The 19,954-nt window shown below is 52.3% G+C and overlaps 1 protein-coding gene across 1 annotated transcript in view; it reads right to left on the reverse strand.

The window, feature by feature from the left end:
* Positions 1-19,316, reverse strand: part of BRSK1 (BR serine/threonine kinase 1) — a 30,142-nt gene extending 10,826 nt beyond the window's left edge. Inside the window, 10 exon segments of the mRNA XM_017892524.1 lie at positions 151-178; positions 309-340; positions 834-980; positions 8,209-8,277; positions 8,358-8,391; positions 8,472-8,588; positions 14,722-14,862; positions 17,681-17,766; positions 17,875-17,969; positions 19,193-19,316. Of these exon segments, the coding sequence (XP_017748013.1) occupies positions 151-178; positions 309-340; positions 834-980; positions 8,209-8,277; positions 8,358-8,391; positions 8,472-8,588; positions 14,722-14,862; positions 17,681-17,766; positions 17,875-17,969; positions 19,193-19,316 (873 nt within the window).
* Positions 19,317-19,954: the final 638 nt, after the last annotated feature.

Below are 19,954 nucleotides of genomic sequence, written 5' to 3' on the forward strand. Positions count from 1 at the left end.
CAGGAGTCCAGGCCCCCAGCCCCTCCTCCCTCGGATCCAGGAGTCCAGGCCCCAGCCCCTCCTCCCTCGGATCCAGGAGTCCAGGCCCCAGCCCCTTTTCCTTCAAACCCGGGAGTCCTGGACCCGAGCTTAGCCCCTCCTCCCCCTGACCTCTAGACTCCTTCTCCAGCTGTGTTTTCTTCCCCCAGGGCGCATAAGTCCGAGTCCCTAGCCCCTGGCCACTCAGGAACCCTGGCATCCCACCCCTCCCAGCCACCCCTACCCCTACTTCCGCCAGAGACCCAAGAGCCCAGTTACCCCATACTCACAGGTACCAAGGATGTTTCTGAATTTGCTCCAGCTGTGAGGGTGGTGAGTCGCAGAGAAGCAGAAGTGAGGTCGCACGCAATAAAAGCTGATTGGGGCGGTTTTGGGGTCCCTGATCATCTCCCCGCCCACCCCACTGGGGGCAGGATGACCTATGACGTCGCCCTCTAGTGGCAACTGAGTGCATCGCCCCACGCACGCGCAGTCTCTGTGTATCCTGGAACGGCCGCATTACTTTGCCGCATGCGCAGTGGCATCCTATTGGTCTTACTCCTGCTCCCTCCCGCTGCCTGGGACGCCCCGCTCCAGTCTTGCGTAGCCCCCTCCCCAGTTTGGAGCGGCACTTTGCTGGACGTTGGGTTGCGGCTGAGCTGGCGATCCCAGTCACCCTGGGGGCTGATGGGCAGGTTCCGGAAACCCAAGCTGGGTTTCCCGCATGGGGATGAAAAGTCATCCCCATGACTTTTCTAGGGGTTCTCTCTTCATCGGCCACTGTTCCCCCCTCCGCCAGTGCCCCCACAACTCACACTGAGCCTTTTTTCGGGCTCCACTTCGATCATTCCCCTCAGGAGGCTCTGGCAGTCTGGAGGAATGAAGTGGGGCATGTGGAAGACGCCCCGTTTCACCTTCTCCAGCAGCTGGCGGAGGTTGTCGTCATCAAAGGGCAGAGCCCCCTGAGCAAGAGATAACCAGGACCCCGCATTAGCACATTTCACCCTAACCACAAGCATTGGAGGTGGGGAACTACAGTAATCTCTACCTTACGGGCAGGGAAACTGAGGCACAGAGAGGCTGAGCAATTTGCCCAAGGCCCCTAGCTCGTCCGTGGCAGAGCAGTCACTTGGCAAGGAGCAGCTTGGAGCCCCGCTTATGAGGCTAGAATTGCAGCGTGGAGGCTGTTCCTTTTAGACAGGTTTCCTCCCACAGCAGTTTCAAAGGGGTTGTCACTCATTCACTCATTCAACAAAAGGTGAGCATCCGTTATGGGTCAGGGATCCAGCAGTGAACACAACAGGCCTCTGCCCTTGCACAGCTCCAAACAAATAGCTATACAATGATGAGCAACTGAGTGAGGCTTCTCCCAGGAGGTGCAACGGGAGCAGAGACCTGAATGAGGCTGAGCCCTAAATCAATGACTGGTGTCCTTATAAGAGAAGAGGAGGACGCAGACACAGAAAGAACAGTCGTGATGATGGAGGCAGTGATGGGAGTGAAACAGCTGCAACTGAAGGAACGCCAAGGACACCAGAAGCTAGAAGAGACAAGGAAGGATCCTTCCCTAGAGCCTCCAGAGGAAGCAGGGCCCTGCTGACACCTTTTCTTTTCTTTCTTTCTTTCCTTTTTGAGATGAAGTTTCGCTCTTGTTGCCCAGGCTGGTGTGCAATGAGGCGATCTTGGCTGACTGCAACCTCTGCCTCTCCCAGGTTCAAGCGATCCTCCTGCCTCAACCTCCCGAGTAGCTGGGATTATAGGCATATACCACCATGCCCGGCTAATTTTTGTATTTTTAATAGAGTCGGGGTTTCACCATGTTGGCCAGGCTGGTCTCAAATGACCAACCTCAAGTGATCCACCTGCCTCGGCCTCCCAACGTGCTGGGATTACAGGCGTGAGCCACCACACCCAGCCTAATTTTTGTATTTTTGGCAGAGATGGGGTTTCGCCACGTTGGTCAGGCTGGTCTTGAACTCCTGATGTCAGGTGATCCACCTGGCTCAACCTCCCAAAGTGCTGGGATTATAGGTGAGAGCCACTGCGCCTGGCCCCCACCTTGCTTTGAATCCTTGCTCTGGGGCTTATATCTTCATGACCTCAGGCAAGTCACTGCTCTGAAAATGGCAGTGGGTTGCCACAGCACCCACCTCGCAGACTGCAGCAGAATGAACTGACCCAGCACATGACACTCCGGGCCCACAGTCAGGACTGTTACACGCTGGCCGCTGTGATGCATTGACCAGAGACCCCACTACATCCTGCGTTCTGATGTAGCCACCAGCAATGAAGCAGGGAACTAAATCACATCCCTGCCCTCCTGGAGTTGGCCTGGCACACTGCCTGACACACACTGGACGCTCAAGTCATCAGCAAAGGCGGTGGAAGGAACAGAGAAGTTGCATTCCAGAGGGGACAGGTAACAAACAAATGAACGTATCATACGGGACAGGAGGGAATGCTTCCCATCGCCAGGGCAAGGGTTGGAGGGAAGCCACGGTGACCCGCCATGGAGGAGCTGCCATTGGACTAAGACTCATGGGAGGTGACAATGTGAGCCTTTGGGGGCTTTTCCAGGTGTTGCAAGCTCCCGGCTGCCCCTGGTATCTGAGGCCTGTGGATGGAGAATGGGGAGATACAGAGAAGGCACCTCTGAATGCCGATCTTGGGGTACAGAAGCCTGGGTTTGACTTCTGGTTGCCTGATGCTGGAGCATGGAGCCTCAGTTTCCTCTCCTCTGTGAAATGGACATAATGATCCTGCCAGGAGGGGTACGGTATGGACTAAATGTTGTAATAACAGGCTGGGCACAGTGGCTCACACCTGTAATCCTAGCACTTTGGGAGGCCAAGGGGGGAGGATCACTTGATATCAGGAGTTTGACACCAGCCTGGCCAACATGGGGAAACCCCATCTCTACTAAAAATACAAAAATTAGCTGGGCAAAGTGGCGGGCGCCTGTAGTCCCAGCTGCTTGGGAAGCTGAGGCAGGAGAATTGCTTGAACCTGGGAGTCGGAAGCTGCAGTGAGCCGAGATCACGCCACTGTACTCCAGCCTGGGTGACAGAGAAAGGCTCCATCGCAAAAAAATAAAAATAAAAAAATATAAAAAAATATATATATAACAACAATACAATTGATTCTTGTTATTCTCCAGAGTTCTGTTCTATGAAGTCACTGCAAACTCTCAACTACTGAACGAGTCATGGCTACTGGAGGAACTATAGTTAGTTAGGTTCCTTTGATCCTCTCATCACATTTTTGTCAACCAGTCATTACATAACCTTGTTTGTATGTGTTTCTGTTTAAAGACACTTTTCTCTTTTTTTTGAGACGGAGTCTAGCGCTGTAGCCCAGAGTACAGTGGCATGATCTCGGCTCACTGCAACCTCTGCCTCCCGGGTTCAAGAGATTCTCCTGCCTCAGCCTCCTGAGTAGCTGGGACTACAGGTGACCGCCACCATGCCTGGCTAATTTTGGCTAATTTTTGTATTTTTAGTAGAGACACGGTTTCACTGTGTTGGCCAGGCTGGTCTCGAACTCCTGACCTCACGATCCGCCCGCCTCAGCCTCCCAAAGTGCTGGGATGACAGGCATGAGCCACCGCGCCTGGCCTCAAGATACCTTTCACATATACTGTGTCATTGATGCTGAACTCACGGCCAGCAGCACTACAAATCATTCCTGAACAGAGCACGCCCATCAAGGGGGCTTTCTCCAGAAGACACATCACAGCCTCCCGTGCTTAGGAACACCAGACAGTACTTCAGAAGCACTTGGCTTCGCGGCCACTTTAAACAGCGAAATCACCACCAACACCACAAAAATGCGAGAAACATGACACAAAATAGGCGACAAAAGCGGGATTGTTTACAGGATGAGAGCTGAAACAGGGTCACTTTGACCTCAGCCAGGAACCTGCACCTTGGGTGGGCGGCTCAGGTCTCCCCTGCTCTGGGCATGTCTGCCAATGACTGTGAAAGTACCTCCAGGACTGATTTTGGGTTACAGATACATTTTGACAGGTAGGCAAATTTGCAAATAGGGTATCTGCCAATGATGAGGAACTACTGGAACAAGAATAAACTACTAGACCAGGCGCAGTGGCTCACGCCTGTAATCCCAGCACTTTGGGAGGTCCAGGTGGGCAGATCACTTGAGGTCAGGAGTTTGAGACCAGCCTGGCCAATACGGTGAAACCCCCTTCTCTACTAAAAATACAAAAACTAGCCGGAAATCACTTGAACCCAGGAGGTGGAGGTTGCTGCAAACAAGATCGAGCCATTGCACTCCAGCCTGGGCTACAGAGCAACACTAAGACTTCATCTCAAAAAAAAAAAGAAGAAGAGAAAACTACTACTACTAATCATCAAGCATTGTGCCGGGGGCTTCACGTGCAGCATTTAATTTTAAACCCTCACAATGGGCCGGGCGCAGTGGCTCATGCCTGTAATCCCAGCACTTTGGGAGGCCGAGGCGGGTGGATCACCTGAGGTCAGGAGTTCAAGACCAGCCTGGTCAACATGGAGAAACCCCATCTCTACTAAAAATACAAAGAAAATTAGCCCGGTGTGGTGGCAGGTGCCTGTAGTCCCAGCTACTAGGGAGGCTGAGGCAGGAGAATCGCTTGAACCTGGGAGGCAGAGGTTGCAGTGAGCCGAGATCACACTATTGCACACCAGCCTGGGAGACAAGAGCGAAACTCCATCTCACAATGAAAAAATAAATAAATAAAATAAAAATGAAAACAAAACCCTTACAATGACAGGTATGATGTGTATTTCCACGGTGCAGATGAGGACACTGAGGGAAGGTGACTGGCTTGCTCAGGGAGAGGGAGCTGGGATTGGAACTCGGCTGGATGGGCTCGGGAACAGGGCTTTTAGCCACCAGGTGAAGAAGGGCTGAGTTCTGAACGTTCTGAGCTGGTCTCCAGAGCACCTCGGCTGCTCTCCCCATGCAGCGGTGAGCCCCAGGAAGGCAGCTTGGAGCTGGCCTCACTGCCCTCAGTATCCGTTGTGTAGCCTGGTGGTGAAGAGACCAAGGACTGACCAACCCCAGGCCTGCCACTTAGCTGCGTGCCCGTGGGCCAGTCACTTCCACTCTCTGGGACTGCTGAGATAATTATGTGAAATAACATGCTCAGAACAGTGCCTGGCATAAAAAAAAACCGCTTATGGCCGGGCGCGGTGGCTCACACCTATAATCCCAGCACTCTGGGAGGTGAGGCTGGCAGATCGCCTGAGGTCGAGTTCGAGACCAGCCTGGCCAAAATGGTGAAACCCCATGTCTACTAAAAATACAAAAATTATCCGGGCGTGGTGGCAAGTGCCTGTAGTCCCCGCTACTTGGGAGGCGGAGGCAGGAGAATTGCTTGAATCCAGAAGGTGGAGGTTGCAGTGAGTCGAGATGGTGCCACTGCACTCCAGCCTGGGTGACAGAGCAAGAATTTGTCTCAGACAAACAAACAAACAAAAAACTTATGTATTATTTTTCTTTTCTACTTACTTTTTATTTTATTTATTTTATTTTATTTTGAGATGAGGTCTCACTCTGTCATCCAGGCTGGAGTTCAGGGGCATGATCATGGCTCACTACAGCCTTGAACGCCAGGGCTCAAGCAATCTTCCCACCTTGGCCTCCTGAGTAACTGGGATGACAGGCACGAGCCACCACGCCTGGCTAATTTTTTTTTTTTTTTTTGAGACGGGGTCTTGCTCTGTCGCCCAGGCTGGAGTGCAGTGGCGCGATCTCAGCTCACTGCAAGCTCCGCTTCCTGGGTTCACGCCATTCTCCTGCCTCAGCCTCCCGAGTAGCTGGGACTACAGGTGCCCGCCACCACGTCCGGCTAATTTTTTTGTATTTTTAGTAGAGACAGGGTTTCACCGTGTTAGCCAGGATGGTCTCGATTTCCTGATCTCATGATCCTCCCGCCTTGGCCTCCCAAAGTGCTGGGATTATAGGCGTGAGCCACTGCGCCCGGCCATGCCTGGCTAATTTTTTAACTTTCTTTTGAGATGGGGTCTTGCTTGCTATGTTGCCCAGGCTGGTCTTAAACTCCTGGGCTCAAGCAATCCTCCCACCTTGGCCTCCCAAAGTGCTGGGATTACTGGCATGAGTCACTGCGCCTGGCCAACTGCTTATTTATTCTCGCTACAGGTGTTTATTGGGGTCTTACATGTGTCAACTTGAGGTTTGCAAAGGCCAGCCAACAAAATGAAATAAAACACACAAAGAGAAATGGCCCAGACATTGGCCCTGACCTCCAGGAGCTGATGATACAGAAAGGAAGGGAGATGCCACTCAAAGACATAGGCAACAAAATGCACAGCGACAACTCTGATCGTTGCCAGGAAAAGGGAGCCTACCACAGCAGGGTCTAACCTCACAGGAGTGGGGAGGAAGAGCGGGGGCAGGGGAAGCTTCCTGGAAATGTGACAACTGAGCAGAGTGCTTGAAGAAGTCTAGATATGAACTAGGTGAGCAACAAGGCTAGTAGGTAGCAGAGTGTCTCAGGCAGAAAGGCCCTATGGTAGGAGAAGGGCTGATAGCCTATGATCTAGCTATACATACATTTTTTTAGACAGGGTCTCACTCTGTCACCCAGGCTGGAGTGCAGTGGCACGATCTCGAATCACTGCAAACTCCACCTCCCGAGTTCAAGTGATTCTCCTGCCTCAGCCTCCTGAGTAGCTGGGACTATAGGCATGCGCCACCAAGCCCAGCTAATTTTTGTACTTTTAGTAGAGATGGGGTTTTACCATGTTGGCCAAGCTGGTCTCAAACTTCTGGCCCCGGGTGATCTGCCCCCACTCGGCCTCCTGCAGTGCTGGGATGACAGCTGTGAGCTTCCGCGCCTGGCCTGGTTATACTTGTTATCACAGTATCGCAATGCTCTAGAATCAGCTGGTAAACGGTCATGGTATCAAGCCCTCCAGGTGCTCCCGGATGCCTCGTTCCTTTCTGGGGTTCCTTCTGGAGACTATTCCATAGTTCTTTTATCTTTTTATCCCACAGTTCTATGAATGAAAGGTTAGCTCTGCACAGAGTGGGGGAGCTCCAGAATCTTGGTCTGTCGGTTAATGTAATATCTTTCCCGTTACCAGTGAAATATTCGAGAGATGGGCTGGGCTTGGTGGCCTCACGCACGTAATCCCAGCACTTTGGGAGACTGAGGTGGGCAGATCACTTGAGCCCAGGAGTTTGAGACCGACTAGGGAAACAAAGAGAAACCCTGTCTCTATGAAAAATGCAAATATTAGCTGGGCGTGTTGGCAAGAGCCTATAATCCCAGCTGCTCGGGAGGCTGAGGTGGGAGGATTGCTTGAACCTGGGAGACTGAGGCTGCAGTGAGCTGTGATGGTGCCACTGCACTCCAGGCTGGGTGACAGAGAGAGACCCTGTCTCAAAATAAATAAATAAACAAACAAATAAATAAATAAATACATAAATAAAATAAAATAAAATAAATTCAGCTGCCGGGCAGGGTGGTTCATGCTTATAATCCCAGCATTCTGGAAGACTGAGGAGGGTGGATAATTTGAGGCCAGGAGTTCGAAACCAACCTGGCCAACATGGTGAAACCCTGTCTCTACTAAAGATACAAAAATTAGCCGGGCGTAGTGGCGGGTGCCTGTAGTCCCAGCTACTTGGGAAGCTGAGGCAGGAGAATAGCTTGAACCCAAGAGGCGGAGGTTGCAGTAAGCCAAGACTGCATCACTGCACTCCAGACTGGGCAACAGAGCAAGATCCTGTCTCAAAATAAATAAATAAATAGGATGGGCACGGTGGCTCACACCTGTAATCCCAGCACCTTGGGAGGCAGAGGCTGGTGGATCACCTGAGGTCAGGAGTTCGAGACCAGCCTGGCCAACATGGCGAAACCCTGTCTCTACTAAAAATTCAAAAATTATCTGGATGTGGTGGTGGGCGCCTGTAATCCCAGCTACTCAGGAGGCTGAGGCAGGAGAATTGCTTGAAGCTGGGAGGCAGAGGTTGCGGTGAGCTGAGATCACGCCACTGCACTCCAGCCAGGGCGACAGGGCAAGACTCTGTCTCAAAATAAATAAATAAATAAAATACATAAATAAGTTCAGGAGACGACCCCCGGGTGAGGATGGAAGGTACTGTCCTATGCTCCCACCAGATGGGATTGATCTAGAAATGGCAGGAGAGGTGAGGGCGCCTTACCACCAGCAGGGCGAAGAGGATGACTCCACAGCTCCACATGTCTGCTCGGCGGCCGTCATACTTTTCCCCCTGGAAGGGAGGGCCAGGTGTGACTTCATCGCTCCTCACTGCTGCCTCCACCCCCTCCCCTCCACCCGCCCCTCACTCACCTTAATCACCTCTGGACACGCATAATGGGGGGACCTGAGGGAGAGAGCTGATGTGAGCCTCCAGCCAGCTTCTAAACCCCTGCCCAGGGCCTCGGGAGCCCGGCCCCCACTCACCCGCAGCTGGTCTCCAGGAGGCTGTCCCCCACCTGCAGGGACGCCATGCCGAAGTCTGCAATGCGGATGTTGTTTTTCTCATCCAAAAGCAGGTTCTCAGGCTTTAGGTCTCTGTGGCTGAGACAGCCAGGTGGGGCTCAGGCCTCTTCTTCCTCCCAGGAGGCCCAGGCCCCACTCACTGGCTCTCACAATGGAACGCTTCTGCATACTTTTTGTTTTTTTAGGGGATGAGAGACCATTTATTATTCTTCATTTATTTTGGTCTTAAAAAGTTTTTTTTAATTGTATTTATTTATGTATTTATTTATTTTTCGAGATGGAGTCTCACTCTGTTGCCCAGACTGGAGTGCAGTGGCACGATTTCGGATCCCTGCAACCTCCGTCTCCTCGGTCCAAGTGATTCTCCTGCCTCAGCCTCCTGAGTAGCTGGGACTACACGCCGCACCACCACGCCCGGCTGATTTTTCTATTTTTAGTAGAGACAGGGTTTAATTATGTTGGCAGGCCGGGCGCGGTGGCTAAAGCCTGTAATCCCAGCACTTTTGGGAGGCCGAAGGGAGGCGCGGATCACGAGGTCAGGAGATCGAGACCATCCTGCGCTAACACGGTGAAACCCCGTCTCTACTAAAAAAAAAAAAATTACAAAAAACCTAGCCGGGGCGAGGTGGTGGGCCGGCCTGCTAGTCCAGCCTACTCCGGAGGCCTGAGGCAGGAGAAAAAAAAGAAAACAAATAGCATGAACCTGGGAGCCGGAGCTTGCAGTGAGCTGAGATCCGGCCACTGCACTCCAGCCTGGGCTGACAGGCAGCGCAGACTCCGTTCTCAAAAAAAAAAATTATGTTGGCCAGGCTGGTCTCGAACACCTGACCTCGTCATCCACCCGCCTTGGCCTCTCAAAGTGCTGGGATTACAGGTGTGAGTCATAACGCCTGACCTTATTTATTTATTTATTGAGATGGAGTCTCATTCTATCACCCAGGCTGGAGTGCAGTGGCATGATCTCAGCTCACTGGAACCTCCGCATCCTGGGTTCAAGTGATTCTCCTATCTCAGCCTCCCTGTAGCTGGGATTGCAGGCGTGTGCCACCACACCCAGCTAATTTTTGTATTTTTTTTGAGACAAAGTCTCGCTCTGTTGCCTAGGCTGGAGTGCAATGGCGCAATCTCGGCTCACCATAACCTCCGCCTCCCGGGTTCAAGAAGTGCTGGGATTACAGGCATGAGCTACTGCACCAGGCCTAATTTTTGTATTTTTAGTAGAGACAGAGTTTCACCATGTTGGCCAGGCTGGTCTTGAACTCCTGACCTCAGGTGATCTGCCTGTCCTGGCCTCCAGAGTGCTGGAATTACAGGTATGAGCCACCGCACACGGCCTATTTTATTTTTTATTTTTAGAGATGGGCATCGCTTCTCGGCCGTTTGGTTAAGATCAAGTGTAGTGCCGGGCGCGGTGGCTCAAGCCTGTAATCCCAGCACTTTGGGAGGCTGAGATGGGCGGATCACGAGGTCAGGAGATCGAGACCATCCTGGCTAACACGGTGAAACCCCGTCTCTACTAAAATACAAAAAACTAGCCGGGCCAGGTGGCGGGCGCCTGTAGTCCCAGCTATTTGGGAGGCTGAGGCAGGAGAATGGCGTGAACCCGGGAGGTGGAGCTTGCAGTGAGCTGAGATCCGGCCACTGCACTCCAGCCTGGGTGAAAGAGCGAGACCCCGTCCAGAAAAAAAAAAAAAAAGATCAAGGGTAGTTTGAGAGATGGGGTCCCTTTCTGTTGCCCAGCCTGGAGTGCAGTAGCACGATCATAGCTCACTGCAGCCTTGACCTCCCCAGCTTAAGCGATCCTCTGGCCTCAGCCTCTTGAGTAGCTGGAAACACAGGCGTGCATCACCGTGTCTGGCTTTGGAAACTTTTTTTTTTTTTTTTTTTTTGAGACAGAGTCTCACTTTGTCCACCAGGCTGGAGTGCAGTGGCACGATCTCGGCTCACTACAACTTCCATCTCCCGAGCACAAGCAATTCTCCTGCCTCAGCACCCCGAGTAGCTGGGATGACAGGCGCCCGCCACCACGCCTGGCTAATTTTTGTATTTTTAGTAGAGATGGGGTTTCACCATGTTGGCCAGGCTGGTCTTGAACTCTTGACCTCAGGTCATCCACGTGCCTTGGTCTCCCAAAGTGCTGGGATTACAGGCGTGAGCTACTGCCGTGCCTGGCCTGGAAACTTTTTATAACAGACAATCACAAACGTGCCCAAAACTGGAGAGAAAGTCTCACTTACCCATCTCCCAGCTTCATCCATGATCAGCTTAGGGCCAATCTCATCCCATCTCCGTCCCTTACGTACTCCTCCCCAACCCAAATTAGTTTGTAGGCGATCCGAGACCTTGTATTAGTTCATCCATAAGTATTTGAATAAGTGAGATACTTTGAGGTAAAGCTGATATGGAGCTGGTTCTTTTTTTTTTCTTTTTCTTTTTTTTTTTTGAGACGGAGTCTCGCTCTGTCGCCCAGGCTGGAGTGCAGTGGCGCGATCTCGGCTCACTGCAAGCTCCGCCTCCCGGGTTCCGGCCATTCTCCCGCCTCAGCCTCCCGAGTAGCTGGGACTACAGGCGCCGCCACCGCGCCCGGCTAGTTTTTTGTATTTTTAGTAGAGACGAGGTTTCACCGTGTTAGCCAGGAGGGTCTCGATCTCCTGACCTCGTGATCCACCCGCCTCGGCCTCCCAAAGTGCTGGGATTACAGGCTTGAGCCACCGCGCCCGGCCGGAGCTGGTTCGTAAAATCCTTGGTCGCTGTCTTGGGACCTTCCCACCCCTGAACCAAACCCCTCAAGGTTTAAGGGTTGATGTCTGGGGAGAGAGGGAGTGTCGGATTCTTCCATTTGGCCTGGCCATTAACTGGGTCATTTTTTTTTTTTTTAGACGGAGTCTCGTGCTGCTGCCCAGGCTGGAGGTGCAGTGGCTCGATCTCAGCTCACTGCAAGCTCCGCCTCCCGGGTTCACGCCATTCTCCTGCCTCAGCCTCCCGAGTAGCTGGGACTACAGGCGCCCGCCACCTCGCCCGGCTAATTTTTTGTTGTTGTTGTTGTTTTTAGTAGAGACGGGGTTTCACCGTGTTAGCCAGGATGGTCTCCATCTCCTGACCTCATGATCCGCCCGCCCCAGCCTCCCAAAGTGCTGGGATTACAGGAGTGAGCCACCGTGCCCAGCCAACTGGGTCATACTTATTAAATATGTTGAATATCTCCCCCTAGAGGCCTGGGTTTCAATATCAGGGTTTTGACAATCTTGTCAACAGGAAGGTGTCGAAAATTCAAACAGGGTCAAGTGCTGTGGCTCACGCCTGTAATCCCAGTACTTCAGGATGCCGAGGTGGGTGGATCACTTGAGGTCAGGAGTTCGAGACCAGCCTGGCTAACATGGTGAAACCCCCATCTCTACTAAAAATACAAAAAAATAGCCGGGAATGCTGGCACATGCCTGTAATCCCAGGTACTCAGGAGGTTGAGGCAGGAGAATCGCTTGAACCTGGGAGGTGGAGGTTGCAGTGAGCTGAGATGGTGCCACTGCACTGAAGCCTGGGTGACAGCGAGACTCCGTCTCAAAAAATAAAAAAAGACAAAAACTGAAAATTGAAATAGGTGGCCTTTTTATCAACAAGCTTTACCCCAAGTCTGAGTCCCTCTACCCTGATCCCCACCCCATCTCCAAAACACATCTTAGTGGGAGAGACATGCAAATGAAGGAGGCTCAAAGATGAAGGCGTTCATTTTGTACCTTAACAGTTATAAAAACATCACACATTTAATATCTTATTTGGAGGCTAAAGTCAATTCAATGAAAAAAACAGTAACTTTTTTTTTTTTTTTTTTTTTTTTTNTCAATAACTAAACTAAACTAAAAATAAATAAATAACCCTTACACAACCCTTACTTCACACCATATACAAAAATTAACTTGAAATGGATCCCAGACCTAAATGCAAGAGCTAAAACTATACAACTTCTAGAAAACATACAAGAAAACCTTAGTGACATTTCTTTCTTTCTTTCTTTCTTTCTTTTTTTTGAGACGGAGTCTCGCTCTGTCACCCAGGCTGGAGTGCAATGGTGTGATCTTGGCTCACTGCAAGCTCCGCCTTCCAGGTTCACACCATTTTCCTGCCTCAGCCTCCCAAGTAGCTGGGACTACAGGCGTGCACCACCATGCCCGGGTAATTTTTTGTATTTTTAGTAGAGACAGGGTTTCACCGTGTTAGCCAGGATGGTCTCGATCTCCTGACCTCGTGATCCGCCCGTCTCGGCCTCCCAAAGTGCTGGGATTACAGGCTTGAGCCACCGCGCCCGGCCAACTTTTTTTTTTTTTTTGAGACAGGGTCTCACTCTGTTGCCTCACTGCAGTCTCAACCTCCTGGACTCAAGCAATCCTCCTACCACACCTTCCCAAGTAGCTGGGACCACAGGCACACGCCACCACACCCAGCTAATTATTTTTGTTTTTTGGAGAGATGGGGGTCTCACTTTGTTGCCCAGGCTTGTCTCGAACTCATGAGCTCAAGTGATCTGCCAGCCTTGGCCTCCCAAAGTGCTGGGATTACAAGCATGTGCCACTGTGCCCAGCCAAAAAAAAAAACTGTTTAAAAGTGGACATATGGGCCAGGCGCAGTGGCTCACGCCTTGAGCCCAGGAGTTTGAGACAAGCCTGGGCAACATAGCAAGACCCCGTCTCAATAACTAAACTAAACTAAAAATAAATAAATAACCCTTACACAACCCTTACTTCACACCATATACAAAAATTAACTTGAAATGGATCCCAGACCTAAATGCAAGAGCTAAAACTATACAACTTCTAGAAAACATACAAGAAAACCTTAGTGACATTTCTTTCTTTCTTTCTTTCTTTCTTTTTTTTGAGATGGAGTCTCGCTCTGTCACCCAGGCTGGAGTGCAATGGTGCAATGGTGTGATCTTGGCTCACTGCAAGCTCCGCCTTCCAGGTTCACACCATTTTCCTGCCTCAGCCTCCCAAGTAGCTGGGACTACAGGCATGCACCACCATGCCCGGGTAATTTTTTGTATTTTTAGTAGAGACAGGGTTTCACCGTGTTAGCCAGGATGGTCTTGCTCTCCTGACCTCGTGATCTGCCCGCCTCGGCCTCCCAAAGTGCTGGGATTACAGGTATGAGCCACCGTGCCCAGCCAGGCAAAGATTTCTTAAACAGGACAGAAAAAGCATGAGGTGTAAAATAAAAAAAAAATCAACAAACTGAAATTTATCAAAATGAAAAATCTTTTGCTTTTCGCAAGACTGTCATAAAATGTAAAACATGGCACAGACTTGGAGAAAATCGTTTAAAATGTATACTGATTAAAGACTTGCATCTAGAATAAACAACTCCTTTTTTTCTTTGTTAAATTTTCCTCCTCGTTCTTGCTGTCATCATACAGAATAATTTTTAGGAGTTATTCCTAGAGTAATCTCTTGTTCCTATAATAAAAAATGGTTACAAATCAATAATAAAAAGACTAAATCAAATTTTAAAAAATAACTGAATTAAAGATGGGCAAAGAGGCAGGGCGCAGTGGCTCATGCCTGTAATGCTAGTACTTTGGGAGGCCAAGGCGGGTGGATCACCTGAGGTCAGGAGTTCGAGACCAGCCTGGCCAAGATGGTGAAACCCCGACTCTACTAAAAAAATACAAACGTGGCTGGGTGCAGTGGCATGCACCTGTAATCCCAGCTACTCGGGAGGCTGAGGCAGGAGAATCAATTGAACCTGGGAGGCAGAGTTTGCAGTGAGTCAGGAATACACCATGGCACTCCTGCTGGGCAACAAGAGCAAAACTCCATCTCAAAAACAAAACAGAACAACACAATACAAAAAGGGCCACATATTGTATGATTCCATTTATATAAAATGTCTGGAATAGGTAAATCCATATAGACAGAAAACAGGTTGCCAGGACCTGGGGGCAGGAGGGGAATGGGGAGTGATTGCTCACTTAATGGGTGCAGGGTGATGAAAATGTTCTAAAATTCCACAGTGGCAGATGTATACCACTGCAAATATATAAAAAACCACTGAATTACACACTCTAAAAGGAGAAATTTTCTGGTATATGAGTTATGTCTCAATGGGATAAAGGTTTGGGGGCCGACCACATGGCTTCTGCGCAGCCCTCCACATGCCCCCAAGGGCCTGACTGCTGGGCAGCCCTCAGCCCTGCCTCCCCTTCAAGCTGCCCGCTCACCAGATGGAGTAGCTATGGCAGAAGTCCAGTGCAGACACAATCTGGCGGAAGAACTTCCTGGCCTCCTTGGGCGTCAGTCTCCCCTTCTTTACCAGGTAGTCGAATAGCTCACCTCCCGAGACGTGCTCCAGAACCAGGTACCTAAAGGATATAGAGGGGGCAGAGGGCTGGAAGGGGCATGTGGAGGACCAGAGGGCCTGGTCTCCCACTTCCATTGGCCCCTGGAGGCAGAGAACTCTAATTCCCATGATCCTTGGGAGAAAGAGACTCCAATTCCCATGGGTCCCTGGGAGGCAGAGACTCCAGTTGCCATCAATTCCTGGGAGGAAGAGACTCCAGTTCCCATCAATTTCTGGGAGGATGAGACTCCAATTCCCATCACGCCCTGGGAGGAAGTGACTCCAGTTTCCACCAGCCTCTAGGAAACCAAATTCAAGTCCCATTAGCCCTGGGCAGCAGAGCCTCCCATGTCAGCTTCGGAGAGGAATCAATACTTTGACTCCTAAGGGTTTCAGAAGATAAGGCAGTTCTATCAGCACCTGAAGGACAAAGACCCCAATTCTTACAGGACCCTGGGAAGTGAAGATACCCCCACTCCTATTAGCCCCTAGAAAGCCAAGCCTCTAATTCCCTCTGGGAGGAGGAAACTCAAATTTGAATTCATTTTCAGGTATTGACGATTGCAAGGTACACCAGTCCGATCCAGCTTCTGTGAGGCAACAGACGACAACTCCCATCAGTGCCTAGAAGTTAAAAACCCCCACTTCTGGCCGGACATGGTGGCTCACGCCTGTAATCCCAGCACTTTGGGAGGCCAAAGTGGGCGGATCACTTGAGGTCAAGAGTTCGAGACCAGCCTGACCAACATGGAAAAACCCTATCTCTACTAAAAATACAAAATTAGCCGGGTGTGGTGGCGCATGCCTGTAATCCCAGCTGCTCAGGAGGCTGAGGCAGGAGAATCACTTGAACCCAGGAGGTGGAGGTTCTGGTGAGCCGAAATCGAGCCATTGCACTCCAGCCTGGGCAACAAGAGCAAAACTCTGTCTCAAAAAAACAGAACAACCAAAAAACCAAAAACCCACTTCCCATAAGCCTCTGGGACACCGGGTTCCAGTTTCCATCAACTATTAGGTTTTTGTTGTTGTTGTTGTTTGGAGTTTTTTTTTGTTTTTTGTTTTTTTTGAGATAAGAGTCTTGCTCTGTTGCCCGTGCTGGAATGCAGTGGCATGATCTTGGCTCACAGCAGCCTCTGCCTCCCAGGTTCAAGCAATTCTCCCACTTCAGCCTCCCAAGTAGCTAGGACTACAGGTGTATGCCACCACACTCAGTTAATTTTTGTATTTTTAGTAGAGACAGGGTTTTGCCATGTTGGCCAGGCTGGTCTCGAACTCCCGACTTTTATAGTTTTTTTTTTTTTTTGAGATGGAGTCTCACTCTGTCACCCAGGCTGGAGTGCAGTGGCACAATCTCAGCTCATTGCAACCTCCACCTCCCAAGTTCAAGCAATTCTTTGCCTCAGCCTCCCAAGTAGCTGAGATTACAGGTGCCTGCCACCATGCCCGGCTAATTTTTTTGTATTTTTAGCAGAGACGGGTTTCACCATCTTGGCCAGGTTGATCTTGAACTCCTGACCTCGTGATCCACTGGCCTCGGCCTCCAAAAGTGCTGGATTACAGGCGTAAGCCACTGCGCCCAGCCTCCATCAACCATTTGGATTCTAGACTCCAAATCCCATCAGGCTCTGGGAGGTTAAAACTAATTCCCATCAGCTTCTGGGAAACAAAAGCTCAAATTTTTTTTTTGAGACAGGGTCTCACTCTGTGCTGGAGTGCAGGGGCACAAAAACGGCTCACTCCAGCCTCGACCTACCAGGATCAGGCAATCCTCCCACCTCAGCCCCACCTCAGCTGGGGCTACACGTACACACCACCATGCCTGGCTAATTTTTGTAGTTTTTGTAGAGACAGGGTTTTGCGATGTTGCTCAGGCTGGTCTCGAACTCTTCAAGCAATCTGCCCATCTTGGCTTCCCAAAGTGTTGGGACCACAGGCTTGAGCCACCGTGCCTGGCCCCAAAAGCTCAATTTCTATGAGCTCTTAGATGGCTAGATTCCCGCCCAAAGCATCAACTCCCATGGCCCTGCCTCCCTATGCCAAGAGTGGAGTGGGAGCGAGAGTGCGCTGGTCCGGATAATAGCCCTTTCCTATCACCACACCTGGGGAAGCCTGAGAGCAAGTCCCGTGAGCGCCAGGCAGACAGCTTCCTGTGTGTGAAACCTGCACCAGCACTGATGGACCTGATGTCAGTTCATCCTGGGGACTGAGTGCCGGGGTGGGGGCACGAGGGCTGTCCCCTCTCCAGCTTCCCAGTCCAGCTGTCCTTTGGGTCACCAGAGTTTGGACAAAGAGGCCCATTCTCTGGAGTCTGGACAGCTGGACCCCCACCCCCATCCTTCCTGGCGGGTAATTGACTTTGAGATACTGACTCAGAACTCCTAAGGCGGCCCATTGTTGGGGTGTCCTGCCATGGCACCCGCAGTTATGCCGGGGGAGGAGGGGGGCTCTCCGGTGCTCCAGAGTGGGGGTTTGGGAAGATCCTTTGGGCTTTGCTAGGCCCCTTGCCTTACAAACAGGAGGCATCTGCCCATAGCAAATTGGGTCTGGTCGAGGGCACCCTGCTTATCTAGCAGAGGGCATTTCATGTAGTGCCGCGGGCCAAGGAGCTGGAGCCGGGGACCCAGTAGGAGGATGGTTGCCCTTCGCCTCAGACCCAACACAGCGTGAGAACAGTGGCTGGGAGCTTCCCTGTGCCACAGGCAAGGGACTGGGCCTTCAGTAGTCCAGTCTGGAGAGCTCCAGGTCCCCCCGGTCCCCCTAGGCCCTGTTTCTGGAGAAGTCCCACCCTGGTAACCTGGAGAGGGAGGATGGGGTAGGGCTGGGTGTCTATAAATACCTACAAATATTTCTTGTTCTCGTAGACGTCGTGGAGTTTGAGGACATGTGGGTGTTCGATGAGCTTCAGGATGGCGATCTCCCGCTCCACCTGAGGGTCAAGAGGGGTGCAGACACAGGAACAGAGGTCAGCAAGGCCCCCTGCCTGCCCTCAGCCCCATAGGCTCCCCCGAAGACACGCTGTAGCAGGTGTACACACCTTCATCAGCACCGACTCCGACAGCTTCTCCCGGTTCACGATCTTGATGGCGACCTTCTGACCCGTGATGCAGTGGACTCCGAGTTTAACCAGCCCTGGGGGAGCAGGGTGAAAATGTGGGGTGTTCCGCTGGGTCACCTTCGTCCCCAGCACCTATGTCCTCCCTTGGCCACCCGGTTTGCTTCGGCCTGGCTGTTTAACAATGGCCTGAACACATCGGACCTGAACTCCTGGGGTTGACAGCCCACACTCCCACGAAACCACCCTTCCCCTCCCTCCTGCCAGTCCGTTCCTCCTGACTGTCCATCCAGCCAGGTGCCCCTCTCCTCTGCCAGCCACCCCCGGCCCTCACCCTCTCCATCTTGGGGAGCCCGCCTGTCACACATTCTTTCCTCACCGTGTTTCCCCGAGTCTGTCTCCTCCAAACCCACCTGCGACTTTCCCTCTCCCCATCACTTCCTTGTATTCTCTGTTTCTCAGTCTTTTGAAGACCCTATGACTCCTAGAGAATATAATCTCACATCTGCCCCCTCCCCAGACCACCCTCTACCTCCTCCCGAACCCCCAGCCTCAACTGCCTTCCTGTGTCTTCTCTTCATGGCAGGTCTAAAGACGGCACACAGACACCAAGGGCATGTCCTGTCTCCTGGCCCACACCTCTCCTCAGGACCCTCGATTCCAGGACCTGAGCCCCCAAAGCCAAAGACCCAGCCCTGACTAGCCCCTAAAGCTACAGGCCCAGGTGTCCAGACCCCCAGCTCCTCCTGCCTCATACCCAGAAGTCCAGGCCCCATTCTCTCCTCCCTCAGACTCAGGAGTCCAGGCCCCAGCCCCTCCTCCCTCAGACCCAGCAATTCAGACCCCCAGACCCTCCTCCCTCAGACCCAGGAGTCCAGACCCCAGCCCCTCCTCCCTCAGACCCAGCAATCTAGACCCCATTCCATCCTCCCTCAGACCCAAGAATCCAGCCCCCCCAGCCCCCTCCTCCCTCAGACCCAGCACTGCAGACCCCAGCCCCTCCTCCCTCAGACCCAGCACTCCAGACCCCCAGCCCCTCCTCCTTCAGACCCCGCACTCCAGGTCCAGCCCCTCCTCCCTCAGACCCAGTCCAGGTCTGACCCCTTCTTCTCCTGTAACTCAGGAATTCAGGTCAGCAGCACCTTCACACTCTCACCACTCAGGACCTGGGGCTTTGAAACCTTCTCCTTTTCCCTAGGGTCTCAGCTCTCAGTCACAGCCCAGTCCCCACTCCTGTTGGCTCTGGCCCTGAGCTTCATAGAGACCCTGGGCGTTCAGCTCCCATGTCACCTCCACCCACCATCCATCCGGCAGGAAGGAGGCTGCGGCCGGTGGCCAGCGTTTAGCAACAGCAGAGGATGAACGCCCTTTCCACAGCCGCTCCGGGAGACGCGCCTGCTGCAGCCCACCTTCCCACCCTCCATCCTGTTTGCCACTCTGAGCCAGCATGCCAGAGAAGGGGAGAATGTCCTAGGCCTACAGCCCCTGTCATCCCAACTCGCTGCCTGGAGAGCAGGAGGCCAGAGGACGGTGCTTCCCAGGACAGATGCACTCCACCCCAGTCTGCAGCTGTACTGCAGCAAGAACCTCAGCTCCCAGCCTGGCTCCACTCAGCAGGCCGCCTCCATCCCCTCCCTGGCCCTGGAGCCCCTCCGGCCTCTGCCCCTATGGGGGCTGGAGCATTAGGGCCCCAAACTCCCTGTCCCAACACTCAAGGTTCCCACCACCCTCCTCCCTCAGACCCAGAAGTCCAGACACCCAGCCCCTCCTCCTTCAGACCCAGGAGTTCAGCACCCCCAGCCCCTCCTCCCTCAGACCCAGGAGTCCAGGCCCAGCCCCTCCTCCCTCAGACCCAGGAGTCCAGACCTCAGACCCTCCTCCCTCAGACCCAGGAGTCCAGACCCCCAGTCCCTCGTCCCTCAGACCCAGAAGTCCAGGACCCCAGTCCCTTTTCCCTCAAACCAAAAAGTCCAGGACCCCAGTCTGCTCCTCCCTCAGAACCAGGAGTCCAGACCCCCAGCCCCTCCTCCCTCAGAACCAGGAATCCAGGCCCCCAGCCCCT

Source organism: Rhinopithecus bieti, unplaced genomic scaffold, assembly GCF_001698545.2.
Source record: "Rhinopithecus bieti isolate Rb0 unplaced genomic scaffold, ASM169854v2 scaffold_22436, whole genome shotgun sequence".
In the NCBI taxonomy this organism is placed as follows: Eukaryota; Metazoa; Chordata; class Mammalia; order Primates; family Cercopithecidae; genus Rhinopithecus; species Rhinopithecus bieti.